At 37.8% G+C, this 18993-nt stretch overlaps 1 protein-coding gene across 7 annotated transcripts in view; it reads right to left on the minus strand.

The window, feature by feature from the left end:
* Positions 1–1088, minus strand: part of USP15 (ubiquitin specific peptidase 15) — a 121736-nt gene extending 120648 nt beyond the window's left edge. For all 7 annotated transcript variants that reach the window (XM_007179732.2, XM_007179731.2, XM_057556517.1 and 4 more), the window contains exon 1: positions 933–1088. In XM_007179732.2, coding sequence (XP_007179794.1) covers positions 933–1021 — 89 coding nt within the window. In that variant the 5' untranslated portion in view covers positions 1022–1088. The remainder of the gene's footprint in view (positions 1–932) is intronic.
* Positions 1089–18993: the final 17905 nt, after the last annotated feature.

An 18993-nucleotide genomic window follows, 5' to 3' on the forward strand; every position in this document is an offset into this window, starting at 1 on the left:
GAAAATAATTTTTATTATAATAAAGAAGCCCATTATCCTTCCTAATAAAGCAGAGCACTTTATGTTACATATTCACATACTGAAGTTATTCTGAATACCACTTGATATGGCCCACAAATATTAAAATCTCCAAATACTTCCTTCAGTATTTTAAGTATATCCTTTCGTATTTTACAAGTTTGAACGTTAACAAGTGACTTAAGCCTCAAGTGGACTTATCTACTTTTTGCAGGCCTGCGTTATCCTTCAAACAGGAGGGAAGAGCTGCACTTCTAAGAGAAACGCTGCCGGCGTCTATCAAGCCTCCACTAAGGCACAAGACCACGTGGTACCACTCAGAAGCCTAAGGTTCCGTACTCCCCTCCCTCCTTTTGACAAGGAACTAGGAACTAAGGTTCCATTCTCTTAAGTGGCGCCCTGACACATGCCACCTGTGTAGTACGAACCGCAAACATCCTGCAGCCGGCCTCCCGGAAGAATACGAGAATCAGAATAGGGAACTTGGATGCGGACAATGCCGGGAAAAGAAATGACTACAGAAGTAAAGAGGGTGAGATCCTGATCAGCTGCGGGACCAGGACCTGTCAAACATTAAGATACTCACACCGACGAGTGTAACCTATCGTTCGGGAAGGCCTGGGGTGGGAGCGGCACTACCAGAGGAAGAAGGACGAAGAGAACTGCACGAGCTGCCGGCGCCACCGCCGCTCCCCGCAAGCCTCTTAGCATGCCCCGGCGAGCCACAAACCCTGGCCCTCATTTCGAGTCCAATCTTTGCCCCAACCTTTCGGGAGCGGCCAAAATCCTGCTGCCCGAGGCGGCCGCCGCCGGACCTGCCCGCACCTGTCACCACCGAGACACCAGCCCGCAGTTCCCGCCCAGTTCTCCACCACCCTCGGGCAACCGCAGCCACCTCAACCCCTTTCCCTCACCAGGTGTCCCCTTTCCGGAGCGAGGTTTTGAGCAGCGTCGCGATGTCAGACCGCTGGATGTCTAAATCCGCCGCTCCGCCTTCCGCCATCTTCTTCCACTAGCGGTAGCGGAGGCGGCAGCGACGGCGGCGGCACGCCCCAGAGCATTGTGGGAATGGCGTCCCGCGGCCCCTCCCAGTCGGCAGGTCGAAACCAAAAGAGACGTAAGGTTGGGGGGGGGTGCACCTCCGGAGAAGCGTTGGCCCCAGGCGGAGTGAGTCCGCCGCGGTGGTCTGCTGCCCCCCATCGGCTCCCGCCCGTCCAGCAGCTCGCCTCGGCCTCCTCCGGCCCGGGACCGCCTGGTTTTAACTCTCGTCTGCGGGGCCTCGGCCCTCTCGCGCTTGAGCGGTGCCACCGCCCCGTCCATCCTTGACTTCTGCCTTCCCCTCCCTCTTTCCCACAGACGCCTGAAAATCCTTATTTGCGCATTCACTCACGCTTGAGGGTGGGGCGGGGGGCGTGGGGACGGCTAAAATATGGCAGAAAATTTTTAACAGGTCCGTGACTCGAGTGTTTTCGTTGCGAGTCGCAGAACCTAAACTCGGTGAATATGGGGCCAAACAGAGAGCAATCCGAAACCGAACGCTTAGCCGCAGTGCTCTGCCTGGGCTCTTTCTTGCGCTTGTACTCCCGCTGTAGGTGGAGACCTTTTACAGGTTCTTTGTGACGCCTCCCCAGGCATACCCAGATAGCTAAGCTGCAGTGAAAAACATGTTCCAGTTCCTCGGTGAACAGAGTGTAAAATATGAATCGAATAATGCCAGGTACTAAAGGGGAAAAAACGGGCGAGAAACCCATTCTCCTAGGTGTTAGGAAGTAACATTTTCTTAGGCACACCTTCGCATGTTGTGTGCACCTGAAAGTAGATAATATCAGCTGTTATTTGAAGCCAGTTGTGTTATAAATGGGAAAATCGGGTTTCTCAAAAATCAAATGCCAACGTCACAGTAAGTGGAGAGGCAATCCAGCTTCCAAAGCCCACTGGTTATCTATACACTATAGTACACTAATTACCACTCCATATGAAAGCCTAAACTAAGACGTAAACTGAGCTGCACTAGAGTCATAAAACAACCCCCCAAAAACCTTTGTACAACTAGCGGCTAGCACAATGCTGCCTAACATATAAGAACCACCCAAATATGTGTTTCATAAATGAATTGTGGCAAAACTGCTTAAGTAATTCCAAGCATGAAGATGTACGGAGATTTGACTTTAAGTTAACACGTGATGTGAAAACACTAAACGATGGATAAGAATTCCTGCATGATCTCTCTTGTTTACTCATTTTCAACCTCTACCCTAACTCATTTGGTGGGAATGCAGTAAATGGGTGTAATATGCTACTAAGAAGTGCTAAACCCTTCCAAGGGTAGTGTATGTTGGCATTGTAATTTGTGTGTATCAGCATTATTACTGCTTATTTTCTTTGAAATAATACTATTTTGTATTATCGTATCATCCTTGATTTGAAATTCTGAAAACAGCTTCCAATTACTGCTATTTCTTATACTATTTGACTCTTGACAAGTTAAAAATTAGAGTTTGTTTAACTATGAGTACCATCCAAGGGTTACGTTTCCCTCCTTTCCCACCCAACCTCTGAAAGAGAACTAAGTAGTTTTCCAGAGAAAGGCAGCATGATATGGGAAGAATAGTGGAGTCATATGAACATGAGTTCAAACCTCATCTCAACCTCTAGCTACAAAGTATTTAACTTATAGTTTAGTCATTAAATTGGGAATAACAGTACCTATGTTAAAGAATTTTTATAAAGATTAAATGAAACAATGTGTGTTTATTACTTGGGACATAGTAACCCATCAATAAACACTAATGTTCACTATTGACAGGATGAATTGTAATAGTGTGTAAATTATATCTCAATAAAGCTGTTGGAAAAAAAGTTACGGACTTTGAAGGCGAACATACTCTCCATCATTTTATAAACATAACATAATTGAGAAGTGATGCCTCATGCACACTCTGCTGTCCAATTTCCTTTCAAAGAAAGTGCATTTTAGATATGTTGAAGTCTGTAGCCATGCAAAAAATGAAATAACCTTTTCTTCATTTGCACCATGTTCAAGGCAATGAGTTAATTGGATATAGATGTGTAAGTTCAATGTCAATTTGAATTATATGTCAGATTTATGAGGTCATTTTGTAGGCCTAACTAGTTGCCTTCAGAGTCAAGAAAGAAATAATAGTCATAGTATTTTATTTAACAAGCACTTATAAAGTGCCAAACCAGGTTCTAAACACTTTGAAGTATTATCTTGATCCTCATAACAACTGCATGAGGCAGGTATTATTATTATTCCCATTCTGTAGATGAGGAATTGAGGCAAGTGGCAGAACCCAAATTTGAAACCAAACAGTCTAGCTCCAGAATCTAGAAGTTTTGAGTAAGCTTTTATTTTTCTACTGACCTTCATGATCTTGATTATAGCAATCAACTTTCTAGTGACTTCAGTTTACTAATTTATGGAAATTCTACTTATTTTACTTATGCTTCTTCTACTCTCAATTATGAAGAGAAATAAGATATTGTTTATAAATACTAAATTGGTTAAGGTCCACTACTGAATATTTTCTCTACTGAATAACTAAGTAGATAATTGATGAAAAATGTTACTTTCCCTTGAATCACACAGATAATTGAATATAAGCCAGGGGTTACATCAGCTTGTTTGGAATGAGTATCTTCATTGATGCTTCCCTTAGTTAATTTTATAGAAATGTAATATTTACTTGGTGATTGCCATTGCCTTCTCAGACTCTGCACCTTTCTTGTCCATTAAAAATTTAACCTAGGGCTTTGAATAGGGAAAGGGGGTATGCTGGGTACTTTAGAAATTAGGCTTGATATGAATAAAGTGCACCTTACATAAAGGCAGGATTCCTTCATCTTCAAGTAATTTCCTCTCTGCTCACCGATGTTTAAATGATCCCTTTCAGAAAGGTTCTTGTATCCTACAATTAAAAGATAGGACTTCAAATGTCAACAGTCCAGAAGAGTAAGTCTTAAAACTAAGGTGTTAAATGAGAGCTAGTTTTCAGCCTGAGATGGACCAGAGAAAGAAGAAAAAGCACTGCATTTTTTTTTTTTTAGCACTGCATTTTTTTAAAAATAGAGCTGAATGCAAGAAAGTACAAAGAATTCCAAGAGGAGCTTTGCATACTTCACAATTTTGTTTGGTGTTGGCTACATGAGCCTAAGGAAAAATCTGCTAGAATCAGCACATCCCCTAAAGGAGCAATGATTGATGACCTAGCTGTCTTTATGTCTCAACACTTCCTATCTCAGGTCTTCAGGAACCACTGTTTCACTTTTTGCTTCTTCCTTGTCCTTCCTCTACAGTTATTCCCTCCGATAACACCCCACTCCCCCATGCCTGTTCAACTGTCTAAACCCTTCATTCTTTTCTCTTTTGTAATTTTATAACTCCCTTTTCGCTATACTAGCTCTCTGGACAGCTAAAAGGCAGTGGAAAGGCGGAGGAGTAGTGCAAACACCAAAACAGCATGTAGTAATGTGCTTAATCTGTTAATGATATTTTTAAACTTGAGATATAAATAAAAATTGTAAGTGCCACGATGCAGTTTTTAAAACTTAAAAAAAAAAAAAACCACAGAGGCTTCTTATTTCAGATAAATGTTAGGTCCTGATAAAGAGAAAGAAAAAGTAGTGAAATGAATACAGTGTCTTAGAAAAAGGGCCAGTATACTTGGATTTTGACTCTGGCTCAGTGCCACTAACTAGCTGGGTCACCTTGGCCAAGTTATTTAATCTCTGTGAACATTTGTTTTCTAATTAAAAATAAGGTGATTAGACTCTTCTGGGGCTGAAACTCAAATGCTTGCAAGGGTTCAATATAGCTAATGTAAATGGGCGAAGAAAAACTGTTATAAGACAGTAAGGAGTTGCGGGAACTCTAATGAACGATCTGCCCTAACTAAAGTTACTTAAATTAAAAAAATTAGAACAAACAAAATTATACCTTCTACCCTAAAGGACCTAGAAAGTTTAATTTTAACATAGGCATGAAGTCTGCTAATGAGTTAATCTGAGCTGCTACTTTTTATTCTCTATTTTGGAAGCGTACACAAAATGCTGTGAAAGCTGACACTACTCTGAAGACTGATGGCAATCTATAGTAGATACTAAATGATCAGAGAACTAAATTGAATTGAATCAATAAACAAATCGAATAGTCTTATAGGTCTAGAATTATAGCAAAAAAATTCTTAAGACATAGTATATTCTGTGGGTCCTAGATATTTCAAAATGAAATGTACCTGTATGGTGGGAAACTTTTACAAGAAAAGACTCTGGTTATCCTATCCAATCAAGAGTAATATAGATTAAATCAAGGTTGATAGGAGGGAAATCTGCCTGTTTTATTTTTTCTTTATTTGTTGCTTATATGTATTGACAGATTAAAGGTTGAATATGTTATTATATTTATAATAGACTTCAAGGTTGATAAAGAACCACTTCATGAAAAAATAGAAATGCTAAGCAGCTTCTGGGTCCTTTTCCCAAGCTTCATAATAATAGATGGACTTTAGAAAGCTAAATCATTTCAAACATGCTGATCTTTTGTTTTAAAGGACAGGTTAAATTAAACAAAATATTGCTCTTAACATTATATACTTGATCATACTTACATCAGTTTTGTGCACGAGTTTAAAAATGTTTTCTTTTATGCCCATGGGTCTTAGAAATCTACACATCCAAAGTGAGGTAGAGACTTGTGTAATGATCCAGTGATTCTTCAACTATATAGATTCCAGAGAGATTAACTTTGTTTCCTCCCAAGAGAGGACTGAATTATTCAGATTTTCTGTTTGAACAATCCTTCTCTTCATTTTGGCTTAGATAGGAAAAAGATTTAAACTGCTTACACAGAGGTTTAGAACAATATAATAGCAGGTCTTAAAGAATACATCTGTGTTCTGGGAGTGATATAAACATTGTATGAGGAATTTTTCATTATGTTGTCTTCCAGGTATCTCTAAGCAATAGGGGCACTACAGACCACATGGACGGTTTAGTCAAGTTAGAAGACATCAACAATGAAGGTAAAACAAGTCTAGTGATTTTATAAAAATATTTACTATCACTTTTTGTTGCTAGCCAGTATGCTTCTGTCTAGGCCCTTTGAACTATGTCAGTTGTGCATTTCTAAAATTATTAGTGGCCCAAGACTACTATGTAATACATTGGATGTGATTTGTTTAGCATGAGGAATTCATGATATGTGCAGGAAATAACAATATACCTCCACATATAACTTGATTTACTTAATGTTTATGGAAATTTAATACAACATAGTGGAAAAATTATATATCTTAGAAAGACCTATATTTGAATGACCCACTCTGCTCTATACTAGTTCTGTGATACTGGAAACTTTAGTTTCCTCATCTGTGAAATGGGAATAATAGACTTCTTTTATAGCATTCAGTCAAAAAGAGAATGAAGTAATGAATGTGAAGCTCATAATAGAGCTCAATATATAGTAGCAATTATTACTTACGAAATATCTGTCCCTCTTAGACTGGGGCAGATACTAAATTTGAATGTTTAAACAAATTCATTAAGATCACAAAGCTGCTATGCAGTAATATAAACAATTCTGTTAAAATTAGTAGTATCCTATGTCAAAGACACCCAATCATTAAAGGGGCCGAGAAGGATAATATTAAAAGTCCAGCTTTACTCACAGTCTTTTCTGTGAAGGTGTTCTTAAGGGTAAAACAATGTACTTGGAAGCCAATAGTGGAACATGATACAAAAATATTTTTGTATGATTATGAATGTCCTCTAATTATAAACATAGATACATAATAGATCAAATACATGTGTTATAGTCATCTTACCTGTGGACCGAGACTGACAGCACAGAAGGCAGAGTAGTGGCTCCCCAAAGATGTCCATGTCCTAATCCTGGAACCTGTGAATATGTTACCTTATGTGGCAACATGGCAAAAGGGACTTTGTTGATTTGATTAAGGTTGAGGACCCTGAGATGGGGAGATTATCTTGCATTATCCAGTTGGGTCCAATCTAGTCACATGAATCTACCTCTGATCACAGCCAGAAACTTTCCTGGCTGTGGTCAGAGGTAGATATGACAACGGAGGAACAGCTTTGAAGATGGAATAAAGGGGCCATGAACCAAGGAATGTAGATGGCGTCTAGAAGCTGGAAAAGGCAAGGAAACGAAGTCTCCAGAAAGGAAGACTGCCTTGATTTTAGCTCAGTGAAATCTGTACTCCACTTCTAACCGATAGAAATGTAAGATAAAACATGTGTGTTGTTTCAAGCCACTAAGTTTGTGGTAACTCGTTACAGTAACAATAGAAAGCTAATACAGATAGGTAGTAGAACAGCCTATCTTGAGGAAATTAAGACAAAGCAAAATATTTTCAGACTTAAAATTGACCACTGTATCCACCTACTGTAGCACTACACAGATATGTTATGTCATGGATAACAAGAAATTGGGCTCAATAAGATATGTTCTCTGGACTGCTGGTTCACAAAAGTATGGAAGATATTTTTAGCAATGAACTGTAAAACTGACACAATATAGAAAGTAATAGCCATACTAAAGTCTTCAGTGATTATGAGATATTTTTTAACTTTTTAGGCAATGTTGCCAAATTCTTAACATCAAATTTTAATAAATATTCATCAAGAATGATGACCTGGAGTATGTAAATTATGCTGATTACATTTCCACTGGGTCAGGTCTAAGCCATGGTAGATGACAGTAGATACAAACAGCTTCTAGACCAGTTGTAGTAGAATAATTATTGGCATACTATGCAGAGAAACGCTATAAAGACTCACTAATAGAGACTCTGAAACAGTTCAGGGAAGCAAGAGCAGCAGTTAAGCCAACCTCATGTACTACAATCAGAGGAAATTGAGTCAAGATGACTTATGAGGAGTAGAGCTGTAAATACATATGAGCTGGATAATACATATAACTGCTAGCCAAAATAGATTACAAATCCATACACGTGGTCAAAACTTTGTTTCCTTCCTTCCTTCTGCCCTCCTTCTCGCCCTCCTTCCCTTCTTCCCTGTCTTCCTTCTGATCTCCCAAGGTATTTGATACAGGTCTATGTGGACAATGGTTCCTTGATAAGTATATACTTACTGAATGAAATGGCTTTGCAGGCAAGTTAAAACTAAGGATAAAACCCATGTCTACTGACTACTTAAAGTGGTTAATGGAAAACAGAAGTAGATCAAGGTAAGGAGGAAAGTACCCTGTCTTTAAAAGAGCAAGAGCTGAGTGGTTTTAAGTAATGCCCTTTAGACTCCCTAATGCTCTAACTGCTTTTGAATAGTTAGTGTAAATGGTGCTATACAGCAAATTTCTTTTAGCCCTTTCAGAGAAAAATGAATTTCAATTTTGTTTCTCTTGAAGTGGAAGTAAAAGAAACTAGAAAGTTAAAAGACAGTTCAGAACTGTCAGACTTCCAAAATAGAGGAAGTTTTCTCCAAATTCTTCTACTGTTAACATGGTTTGCATTTGTAAGCTTTCTATTTTCATACTGCATAAATTAATTCAGAAAACAAACAATAACAATTTATAAAGATGTGAATACTTTTTTATCTGAAAGAACTTTAAAACTATGTTAAAGAGAGTAAATACGTTTTTTAAAATATAGAAAGACTCATCTAAGGGAAATGGTAATTCACTGGGAAGGAAATTTTTACCGACAATGATTTTTTTTAAATTTAATTAATTAATTAATTTATTTTTGCCTGCATTGGGTCTTCGTTGCTGCGCGTGGACTTTCTCTAGTTGCAGTGAGTGGGGGCTACTCTTCGTTGTCATGTGCAGACTTCTCACTGCAGTGGCTTCTCTTGTTGTGGAGCACGGGCTCTTGGTGTGCGGGCTTCAGTAGTTGTGGCTCTCGGGCTCCAGAGTGCAGGCTCAGTAGTTGTGGCGCACGGGCTTAGTTGCTCCGCGGCATGTGGGATCTTCCCAGACCAGGGCTCGAACCCGTGTCGCCTGCATTGGCAGGCCGATTCTTAACCACAGCGCCACCAGGGAAGTCCCTACTGACAATGATTTTATTACATATTTGCTATTATGATATGGAAGAACATTTGTGATGAAATCAACTCAGGAATTAGGTATTTCTTTAAAAGCTATAGAAATAGTATTCGTTGATTAAGAATAGACTTGGGTACCTCAAATTAAATTCTAGGGCTTCCCTCTCAAAAAAAGAACTCTTAAATTAGGAAACAAGGAATCTGAGAATGCAGTCCTTCTTATGAACTTCAGAAAGGGATGATAGAACTCATTTGGAATTTATTCTTCCTTTTCACCACTGAAGGTATATTACTTATCCAATGGACTGCTAGTGGCTGGAGGGTTAAAAAGGAAAATCAGTTTTTCTAAACTAACTCAGGCAGTGTTTCTAAAAGTCTGGTCTGTAAATTAGCTGTATCACAAACACTTAAGGTGCATTTTAAAATGTGGATTATTAGGCCCAACTCCAGACACAGTGAATCAGAATCTGTAGGGGATAAGGTTTAGAATGCTGCATATTAACAATCTCACAGGTGGTTGTTATGCTCTCCAAAGTTTGGGAAGCATTAGTGTAAAGAGATAGGTTAGCTTCTTGAATTAATTTTGCCCGAATTCAGGCAATGACCTTGTGATAAGAGTGCAATGATATTGTAGCTGTAAGGCTGGATTATCAGTTCTTGATAGAAAACTTTCTATCTCCAGCCCTCTAGGAATATTTAGTCTCAGTAAATTAAATGAACAAACTCTAGTATAACTCTCATATACTGTAACTGTCATCACTTCATCTAGGATTCTTTTCCTTCTTAAAAATTATGGCAATTTCTTTAATAAAAATGCTGGATTGTATCAGTGGATTGATTTTATATTCAATCATTTCTTCTTTTTGATATCTCTATATTAACCATTTATAGTCCATTTGACTCCATTTTTTTAGTAGATAAATCATATTTTTGTTAAAGCACAATAAACTACTAAGAATTGTGTATCTAACTGATGATAACTATCTTTAGTAAGCAATGTAAAAGTAATTTATTTTTATGTTAAAAAAGTTGTACTGCCTGTACAAAGACCTAATTTAAGATTTGTTAAGCCATAAATGGTTAAATATAAATGTAATACAAATATATGCTATGGCATATAGATTTTTAAGATATATTTATATATTATATTTATATATATATTTAGATAATGTTTAAGCAGAGGGAATGAAATACTTGTATAAATCACGTACCACATATGATATATGTGTACACCACGTATTTACCTATGACAACTTAAATGTGTGATAATTTGTAGACTCTATGTCAAAACGTTGTTTGCTTTAGATTTTTAAGGATCATAGTCTTTGTTACTGCATTTAAAATCTTATTATTAAAAATGGATTTTATTTTGGAAACACTGAAAAGAGGAAAAGATCTTTTTGTAGGCTGTTGTCATCCTCAAACTTTGATGTATGTAAGAATAAGTATAGGATATGTAAAAGTGGCACATTATTGGGTACCTCTCAAATCAGAAAATCAGCAGGTGAGAACTAGGAATCTGCTGTGTTAGAAGCCCTCTATATGATTTTATGAAGTTAAATAGTCCTTTGAGAAATCTCCATTATAGAGACAGACTACAACATATGTTAAAAATGAAAGCATCAATAATTATTCTTTTTATAAACATTCTGCATTTTGTATTGAGGCAGTGGATACCCACCCTTATCCTACCTCACCCTATCCCCAAATGAGTTCAAATCCTTTTTTTCTTCCTGGACCCATGTCTCTTTATGCCTAGGGAGCAGTTTGGGGATCCATGGGACTGAAACCATAACTTCCCTGAAAAGTACTGAAAGTGCCTATGTATTGACTTATAAAACTAACTCCTTAGGACTCATATTTTGACAGGTAATAAATGATACAACATGAGAGTCAAAGGAGTCTTGAATAAGTAAACTATTACATAACACACAGACAATGGCAATATGAAGATGACTTTCAAAATAACTAAACATGATTAAATAGACTTAAATTTAAGAGCAAAACATCTTTTTTTTTTTTTTTTTTTTAAGAATTATTTATTTATTTATTTTTGGTGTGTTGGGTCTTCGTTTCTGTGCGAGGGCTTTCTCTAATTGTGGCAAGCGGGAGACACTCTTCATCGCGGTGCGCGGGCCTCTCATTATCGCGGCCTCTCTTGTTGCAGAGCACAGGCTCCACACGCGCAGGCTCCACACGCGCAGGCTCAGTAGTTGTGGCTCACGGGCCCAGTTGCTCCGCAGCATGTGGGATCTTCCCAGACCAGGGCTCGAACCCGTGTCCCCTGCATTGGCAGGCAGATTCTCAACCACTGCGCCACCAGGAAAGCCCAAGAGCAAAACATCTTGAAAAATGCTATTTAGAGATACATTTCCCTTAATTGGAGACAGATGGAACTGAAAAGCTTGAGTTAGCTATAACTAAGATTTTTTAGTTGGGAATTACGGCCAAATAATTCTTCAAGGAATCTCCTTTACTAATGATACTTAACAATTGTAGTTGAATATTTTCCTGTTTAAAGTCAGGGTTTTACCAGACAAAGATACTACAAAAAAAGAAAATTACAGACCAGTATCACTGATGAATATAGATGCAAAAATCCTCAACAAAATAATAGCAAACAGAATCCAACAACACATTAAAAGGATCATACACCATGATCAAGTGGGATTTATCCCAGGGATGCAAGGATTCTTCAATATACACAAATCAATCAACGTGATACACCATATTAACAAATTGAAGAATAAAAACCATATGATCATCTCAATAGATGCAGAAAAAGCTTTTGACAAAATTCAACACCCATTTATGATAAAAACTCTCCAGAAAGTGGGCATAGAGGGAACCTACCTCAACATAATAAACGCCATATACGACAAACCCACAGCAAACATCATTCTCAATGGTGAAAAACTGAAAGCATTTCCTCTAAGATCAGGAACGAGACAAGGATGTCCACTCTCACCACTATTATTCAACATAGTTTTGGAAGTCCTAGCCACGGCAATCAGAGAAGAAAAAGAAATAAAAGGAATACAAATTGGAAAAGAAGAAGTAAAACTGTCACTGTTTGCAGATGACATGATATTATACATAGAGAATTCTAAAAATGCCACCAGAAAACTACTAGAGCTAATCAATGAATTTCGTAAAGTAGCAGGATACAAAATTAATGCACAGAAATCTCTTGCATTCCTATACACTAATGATGAAAAATCTGAAAGAGAAATTAAGGAAACACTCCCATTTACCACTGCAACAAAAAGAATAAAATACATAGGAATAAACCTACCTATGGAGACAAAAGACCCGACCTAATGAAACTTCAAAGCTTTTGCACAGCAAAGTAAACCATAAACAAGACGAAAAGACAACCCTCAGAATGGGAGAAAATATTTACAAATGAGTCAACGGACAAAGGATTAATCTCCAAAATATATAAACAGCTCATGCAGCTCAATATTAAAGAAACAAACAACCCAATCCAAAAATGGGCAGAAGACCTAAATAGACATTTCTCCAAAGAAGACATACAGATGGCCAAGAAGCACATGAAAAGCTGCTCAACATCACTAATTACTAGAGAAATGCAAATCAAAACTACAATGAGGTATCACCTCACACCAGTTAGAATGGGCATCATCAGAAAATCTACAAACAACAAATGCTGGAGAGGGTGTGGAGAAAAGGGAACCCTCTTGCACTGTTGGTGGGAATGTAAATTGATACAGCCACTATGGAGAACGGTATGGAGGTTCCTTAAAAAACTAAAAATAAAATTACCATATGATCCAGCAATCCCACTACTGGGCATATACCCAGCGAAAACCATAATTCAAAAAGACACATGCACCCCAATGTTCATTGCAGCACTATTTACAATAGCCAGGTCATGGAAGCAACCTAAATGCCCATCGACAGATGAATGGATAAAGAAGGTGTGGTACATATATACAATGGAATATTACTCAGCCATAAAAAGGAACAAAATTGAGTCATTTGTTGAGACGTGGATGGATCTAGAGACTGTCATACAGAGTGAAGTAAGTCAGAAAGAGGAAAACAAATATCGTATATTAACGCATGTATGTGGAACCTAGAAAAATGGTACAGATGAACTGGTTTGCAGGGCAGAAGTTGAGACACAGATGCAGAGAATAAACGTATGGACACCAAGGGGGGAAAGCCGCGGGGGGGTGGGGATGGTGGTGTGCTGAATTGAGCGATTGGGATTGACATGTATACACTGATGTGTATAAAATTGATGACTAATAAGAACCTGCTGTATAAAAATAAATAAATAAATAAAAATAAAGTCAGGGTTTTAGATTTGTTACCCTGATCTAATTTAGCCCTAAGAGTCTATAATAAATATTAAGGAGAAAAGCTCTCATTCACTTTCAGTGCCTCAAATAGTAAAATACAAACTCTTGAATGGAGAATTAAAGATGAACTATTTGAGAATGAGAAGTAAATATTATTTGAACAATATTTACAGTGGTTCTTATACCTAAGGGGGGCTCCTGGGAACACTGTGAGAAAGTGCTTGACTCTTGAAATGACAAATAGGGAGGAAACAGTCTGTGAAAATATCCATTTGTAGAGTTGAAATCAAATGTCCTTAGAACTCAACGGACATAGCAATCATCTCATTTAATCCTTACCTTTTGGATGAGCAGTTTAATACTTAGAAAGATTGCGACTTACCAGGGTCATAAAGCTAGTAAAAGGGTAGGGTCAGGACTAGCATCCAAATAACCTTACTGTTACTTTGTTGCTCTTGCTATAATGTCACACTAATTCAGTAAGTCACTATATACATGATATTGGGCATTCTTATTGTAACATGATTTGCTACTAAATTGGAAACTGTATTAATAGTGCCAAAAGTCAGAGTACTCCCTGTGGCAGAGGCTGCTTACTGTCTCTAAATGTATACTCTCCTTTTCTTCCACAGCAATAGAAGTTTCAGCTGAACACATGGCTACACAACCAAACACTCTGGATGTTTTTTTCTTTTTTAAAACCACTTTGAGACATAATTCACATACCATACATTTGACTCCTTTAAAGCGTGCAATCTAATGTCTTTTAGTACATTCACAGAATTGTGCATCCATCGCCACAATATTAGAATATCATCATTACCCTCCCCAAACCCCACATCCCTTAGCGGTCACCCCAACCCCTTCAGCCCTTCAGCCCCAAGCAACCATTAATCTATTTTCTGTCTCTATAGATTTGCCTATTTGGACATTTCATTTAAGTAGAATCATACAATACATGCTCCCTTGTGACTGGCCTCTTTGATTTTGCATAATGTTTTCAAGGTTCATCTATGTAGCATGTATCAGTATGTCATTTCTTTTTATTGAATAATAATAATAATAATAATAATAATAATAATTCCATTGTATGGATATACCACACTTAATTTAATCCACTCATAGTTGATGGACATTTGATAGGTCTCCATTTTTGGACTACTATGAATAACGTTGCTGTGAACATCACGTACAATTGGTTGTGTGGATATTTTCACTTCTCTTGGGTATGTACCTAGGAGTGGGATTGCTGGGTCAAATGGTCACTCTATGTCTAATCATTTGAAGAACTATCAGACTGTTTTCCAAAGTGGCTGCAGCATTTTACATTGACACCAGCAGTCTATGAGGGTCCCAATTTCTGCACATCCTCAGCAACCCTTGTTATTATCTGTCTTTTTGACTATAGGCATCCTAGTGTGTGTAAAGTGATATCTCATTGTGGTTTTGATTTGCATTTCCCTGATGGCTAATGATATTGAGCATCTTTTCATTTGCTTATTGGCCCTTTGTATATCTTCTTTGGATAAATGTCTATCCACATTCTTTGCCCATTTTATAATTGGATTTTTAAATTACTGAGTTATGTGTTCTGTAAATATTTTAGATACTAGACCTTTATCAGATAGATGATGTCCAAAAATTTTCTCCCATTGTGTGGGTTATCTTTTCACTTTTTTGTTGGTGTCCTTTGAAGCAAAAAGTTTTAAATTTGATGTCCAATTTTATCTGTTTATTCTTTTTTTGCTTGTTCTTTTGGTGTTCTAAGACATTGCTTAATCTGAGGTCCTGAAGATTTATACCTATATTTTCTTCTCAGAGTCTTATAGCTTTGGGTCTTATATTTAGTCTTTGATCCATTTTGAGTTAATTTTTGTATGTGGTGTGAGGAAAGGGTCCAATTTAATTCTTTTGCATGTGGAAATTCCAGCATTACTAGTTAAAAATATTATTCCTTCCCCCATTTAATTGTCTTGGCACCCTCTTTGAAAATTAACTAATGATAACTAGGAAGACTCTCTATTTTATTCATCTCTGTATTTATCCTTACGGCAGTATCACAATGCTTTGATTAATCTAGCTTTGCAATATGCTGTGAAATCGAGAAGTGTGAGTTCACCAACTTTGTTTTTCTCTCTCAGGATTGTTTTGGCTATTCTGAGATTCTTGAAATGCCATAAGAATATTAGAATTAGCTTCTCAATTTTTGTAAAGAAGTCAGCTGGGATTTTGATAAAGATTGCTTGGGATCTGTAGATCAGTTTGGGAAGTAATGTCATCTTAACAATATTGTCTCTCAATTTATGAACATGGTGTCACACCGTGGTGTATTAATCTCCCTTGCTAATACATGTGGTCATGTTCTAGGTTGTGGTCAATAGAATGTGAGCAGAAGTGATGTGTGAAACTTCTTATTCATGCTCTTAAAAGGAAGGATCATGTTTATCACTCCCCCGTTTGTGTTCTTCCTTTCTGGTGGCTGAAAATTGGAGATGTTAGTGGGAGTTAGAGTTAGCACCTTCTCCATAAATTGGAGTAGATGTCCTGTCTCCTCTTTTTATAAGGGCTTTAATCCCTACATGAGGCCCCATCTTTATGACCTAATCTAACTTTAATCACTTCCTAAAGGTCCTACTTTCAAATACCATCACACTGGGGATTGGAGCTTCAATATGTGAATTTGGGGGCCAGTGGTACACAAAAACATCTCAGTCCATAGTATTCTGCCACTGGCTTTCCCAAATTTATATCCTTCTCACAGGCAAAATACATTCACTCTACCTGAACAATGCCAAAAGTCTTGACTCTTTCCAGCATCAATTCTAAAGTCCATCTAAATTACATATGGGTGAGACTCAAGCTATGATTCATCTTGAGGCAAATATTCCTCTCCAGCTATGAGTGAACATGTGAAACCAAGCAGTTCTGCGCTTCTGAAATTCAATGTGAGACAGGCATAGGATAGACATTTCCATTCTAAATGGGAGAAATGGGAGAGAAGGAATGAGTGCTGGGTCCCAAGCAAGTTAAACTCTAGCAAGGCAAATCCCATTGAATTTTTTTTTTAGTGTGAAATTAATTAAGCGTTTATTTAAGTTTTAGTTTATTAAGTTTTTTTAAAATTAATTTTTATTGGAGTTTATTGGATCTTAAGGTGAGAGAATAGTCCTGGTTGGATGCTCTGCCCTCCAAATCTCCTGGAGTGGCAATACCATCCCCATGGCTCAGTGGGAACACGCAGTCTACACCACAGTTCTTCCAGTGGGCGTCATGCCCCCACAGCTCCAGGCAGTCCCACCCCATGGCTTCCCTTGGTAGCTGTCTGGCTTGTTGAAAGTGAGGTGGTGGCCCTGAAGATCTCTGAATCACCCTCAGGGCCATTCTTTTTTTTTTTTTTTTTTTGACATCTTTATTGGAGTATAATTGCTTTACAATGGTGTGTTAGTTTCTGCTTTATAACAAAGTGAATCAGTTATACATATACATATGTCTCCATATCTCTTCCCTCTTGCATCTCCCTCCCTCCCACCCTCCTTATCCCACCCCTCTAGGTGGTCACAAAGTACCTGAGCTGATCTCCCCCTCAGGGCCTTTCTTCCCTTATCTTGAAGAATAGCGCATGTTCACAGCCTAATAGCATTATGGTTGAGGTTCTGTAGGGTCTAAGAAGTCTGACAGCCTTCCTTCATTTTGTCCCCTCTCCATTACTTTCAATTCAAACCGGCAGTGCTGCTGCTGGGATGGTTGATTAGATCTGTGATTCACACCCATGTTAAACTCCTAATTGAATGGTCAGTCAGCCATACCCTTAGCATTCTCTTCTGAACACACTTTCTCATTTTTTTATGGACAGGCTGAGAATTTTCCAAATATTTAAGTTCTAGTTCCTTTTTGCTCAGTAATTCTGTATTCAATTCAAATCTCTCTTCTTATATTTCACTATATGCAGTCAGAAGAAACCAAGCTACTCCTTCACATTTTGTTTGGAAATCTCCTCAGCTGAATACCCAGTTTTATCATTTGCAAGCTCTACCTTCCACAACACACTAGACTGCAAACACAAATCAGCCAAATTCTCTGCCACTGTATAATGAGGATAGCCTTTCCTCCAGTTTCCAATAATCTGTTCCTCATTTCCATCTGAGACCTCATCAGAATGGTCTTTTACCATCCACATTTCTACCAACATTCTGTTGATGATTATTTATGTATTCTCTAAGAAGATGGAGGCTTTCTCTCTAGTTTTCCTCTTTTCTTTCTGAGCTCTCACCAGCATCACCTTTAGCAGTCTCTTCATGACAATATGAGCTTTTTCTACCATGCACTTCAAAATTCTTCTATCCTCTACCCATTACCCAATTCCAAAGGTACTTCCACATTTTTAGATATTTGTTACAGCAGCATCCTACTTCTTTTTTTTTTTTAAACATCTTTATTGAAGTATAATTGCCTTACAATGGTGTGTTAAGCGTCTGCTTTATAACAAAGTGAATCAGTTATACATATACAATATGTTCCCATTTCTCTTCCCTCTTGCATCTCCCTCCCTCCCACCCTCCCCATCCCACCCCTCTAGGTGGTCACAAAGCACCGAGCTGATCTCCCTGTGCTATGCGGCTGCTTCCCACTAGTTATCTATTTTACATTTGGTAGTGTATATATGTCCATGACACTCTCTTACCCTGTCACATCTCACCCCACCCCCTCCCCATATCCTCAAGTCCATTCTCTAGTAGGTCTGTGTCTTTATTCCCGTCTTGCCACTTGGAGCATCCTACTTCTTAATACCAATTTCTTTATTAGTTAGGATTCTTCAGAGAAACAGAACCAATAGGATACACACACATATATAAGATATACATATACATATATATAGGATATACATATACATAAATTTATTTCTTTCTTTATTGGCTTATGCAGTTATAGAAGTTGAGAAGTCCTATGATCTGTCATCTGGAAGCTGGAGGGCTAGGAATGCCAGTGATATAAAGTCCAGTCCGAGTCTGAAGACCCAAGAACCTGCAGAAGGTGCAGATGGTGCAAGTCCCAGTCCAAAGACAGGTGAAGACTGATAATTCAATTCAAGCAGTTAATCAGGGAGAGAGAGCCATCTCATGTTTCCTCCTCTTTTTATAAGGGCACTAATCCAATCATGAGGACCCCACCCTCATAACCTAATGTAATCCTAATTGCCCTCCAAAGGACCTACCTCCAAATTCCATGGTGCTGGGGGTTAGGGCTTCAAAATATGACTTTGACTTGGGCACCACATTCTGGTCATAGCAAAAGGTTAAATTACAAATAAGATGCAAATGAAGAAACAATTCATAAATTGAATCCTTTTAAAATTTATTTTATTTTTTATTGAAGTATAGTTGATTTATGATATTATATTAGCTTCAGGTGTACAACATATTGATTCACTATTTTTATAGATTATGCTCCATTTAAAGTTATTACAAAATAATGGCTATATGTTCCTGTGCTGTACAGTATATCCTTATTGCTTATTTATTTTATACATAGTAGTTTGTATCTCTTAATCTCCTATCCCTGCATAAATTAAATTCTTGATCTGAGAAAATCTCCCTATACTACTTGGCTT

The sequence above is a fragment of the Balaenoptera acutorostrata genome, chromosome 11 (genome assembly GCF_949987535.1).
Source record: "Balaenoptera acutorostrata chromosome 11, mBalAcu1.1, whole genome shotgun sequence".
Taxonomy (NCBI): Eukaryota; Metazoa; Chordata; class Mammalia; order Artiodactyla; family Balaenopteridae; genus Balaenoptera; species Balaenoptera acutorostrata.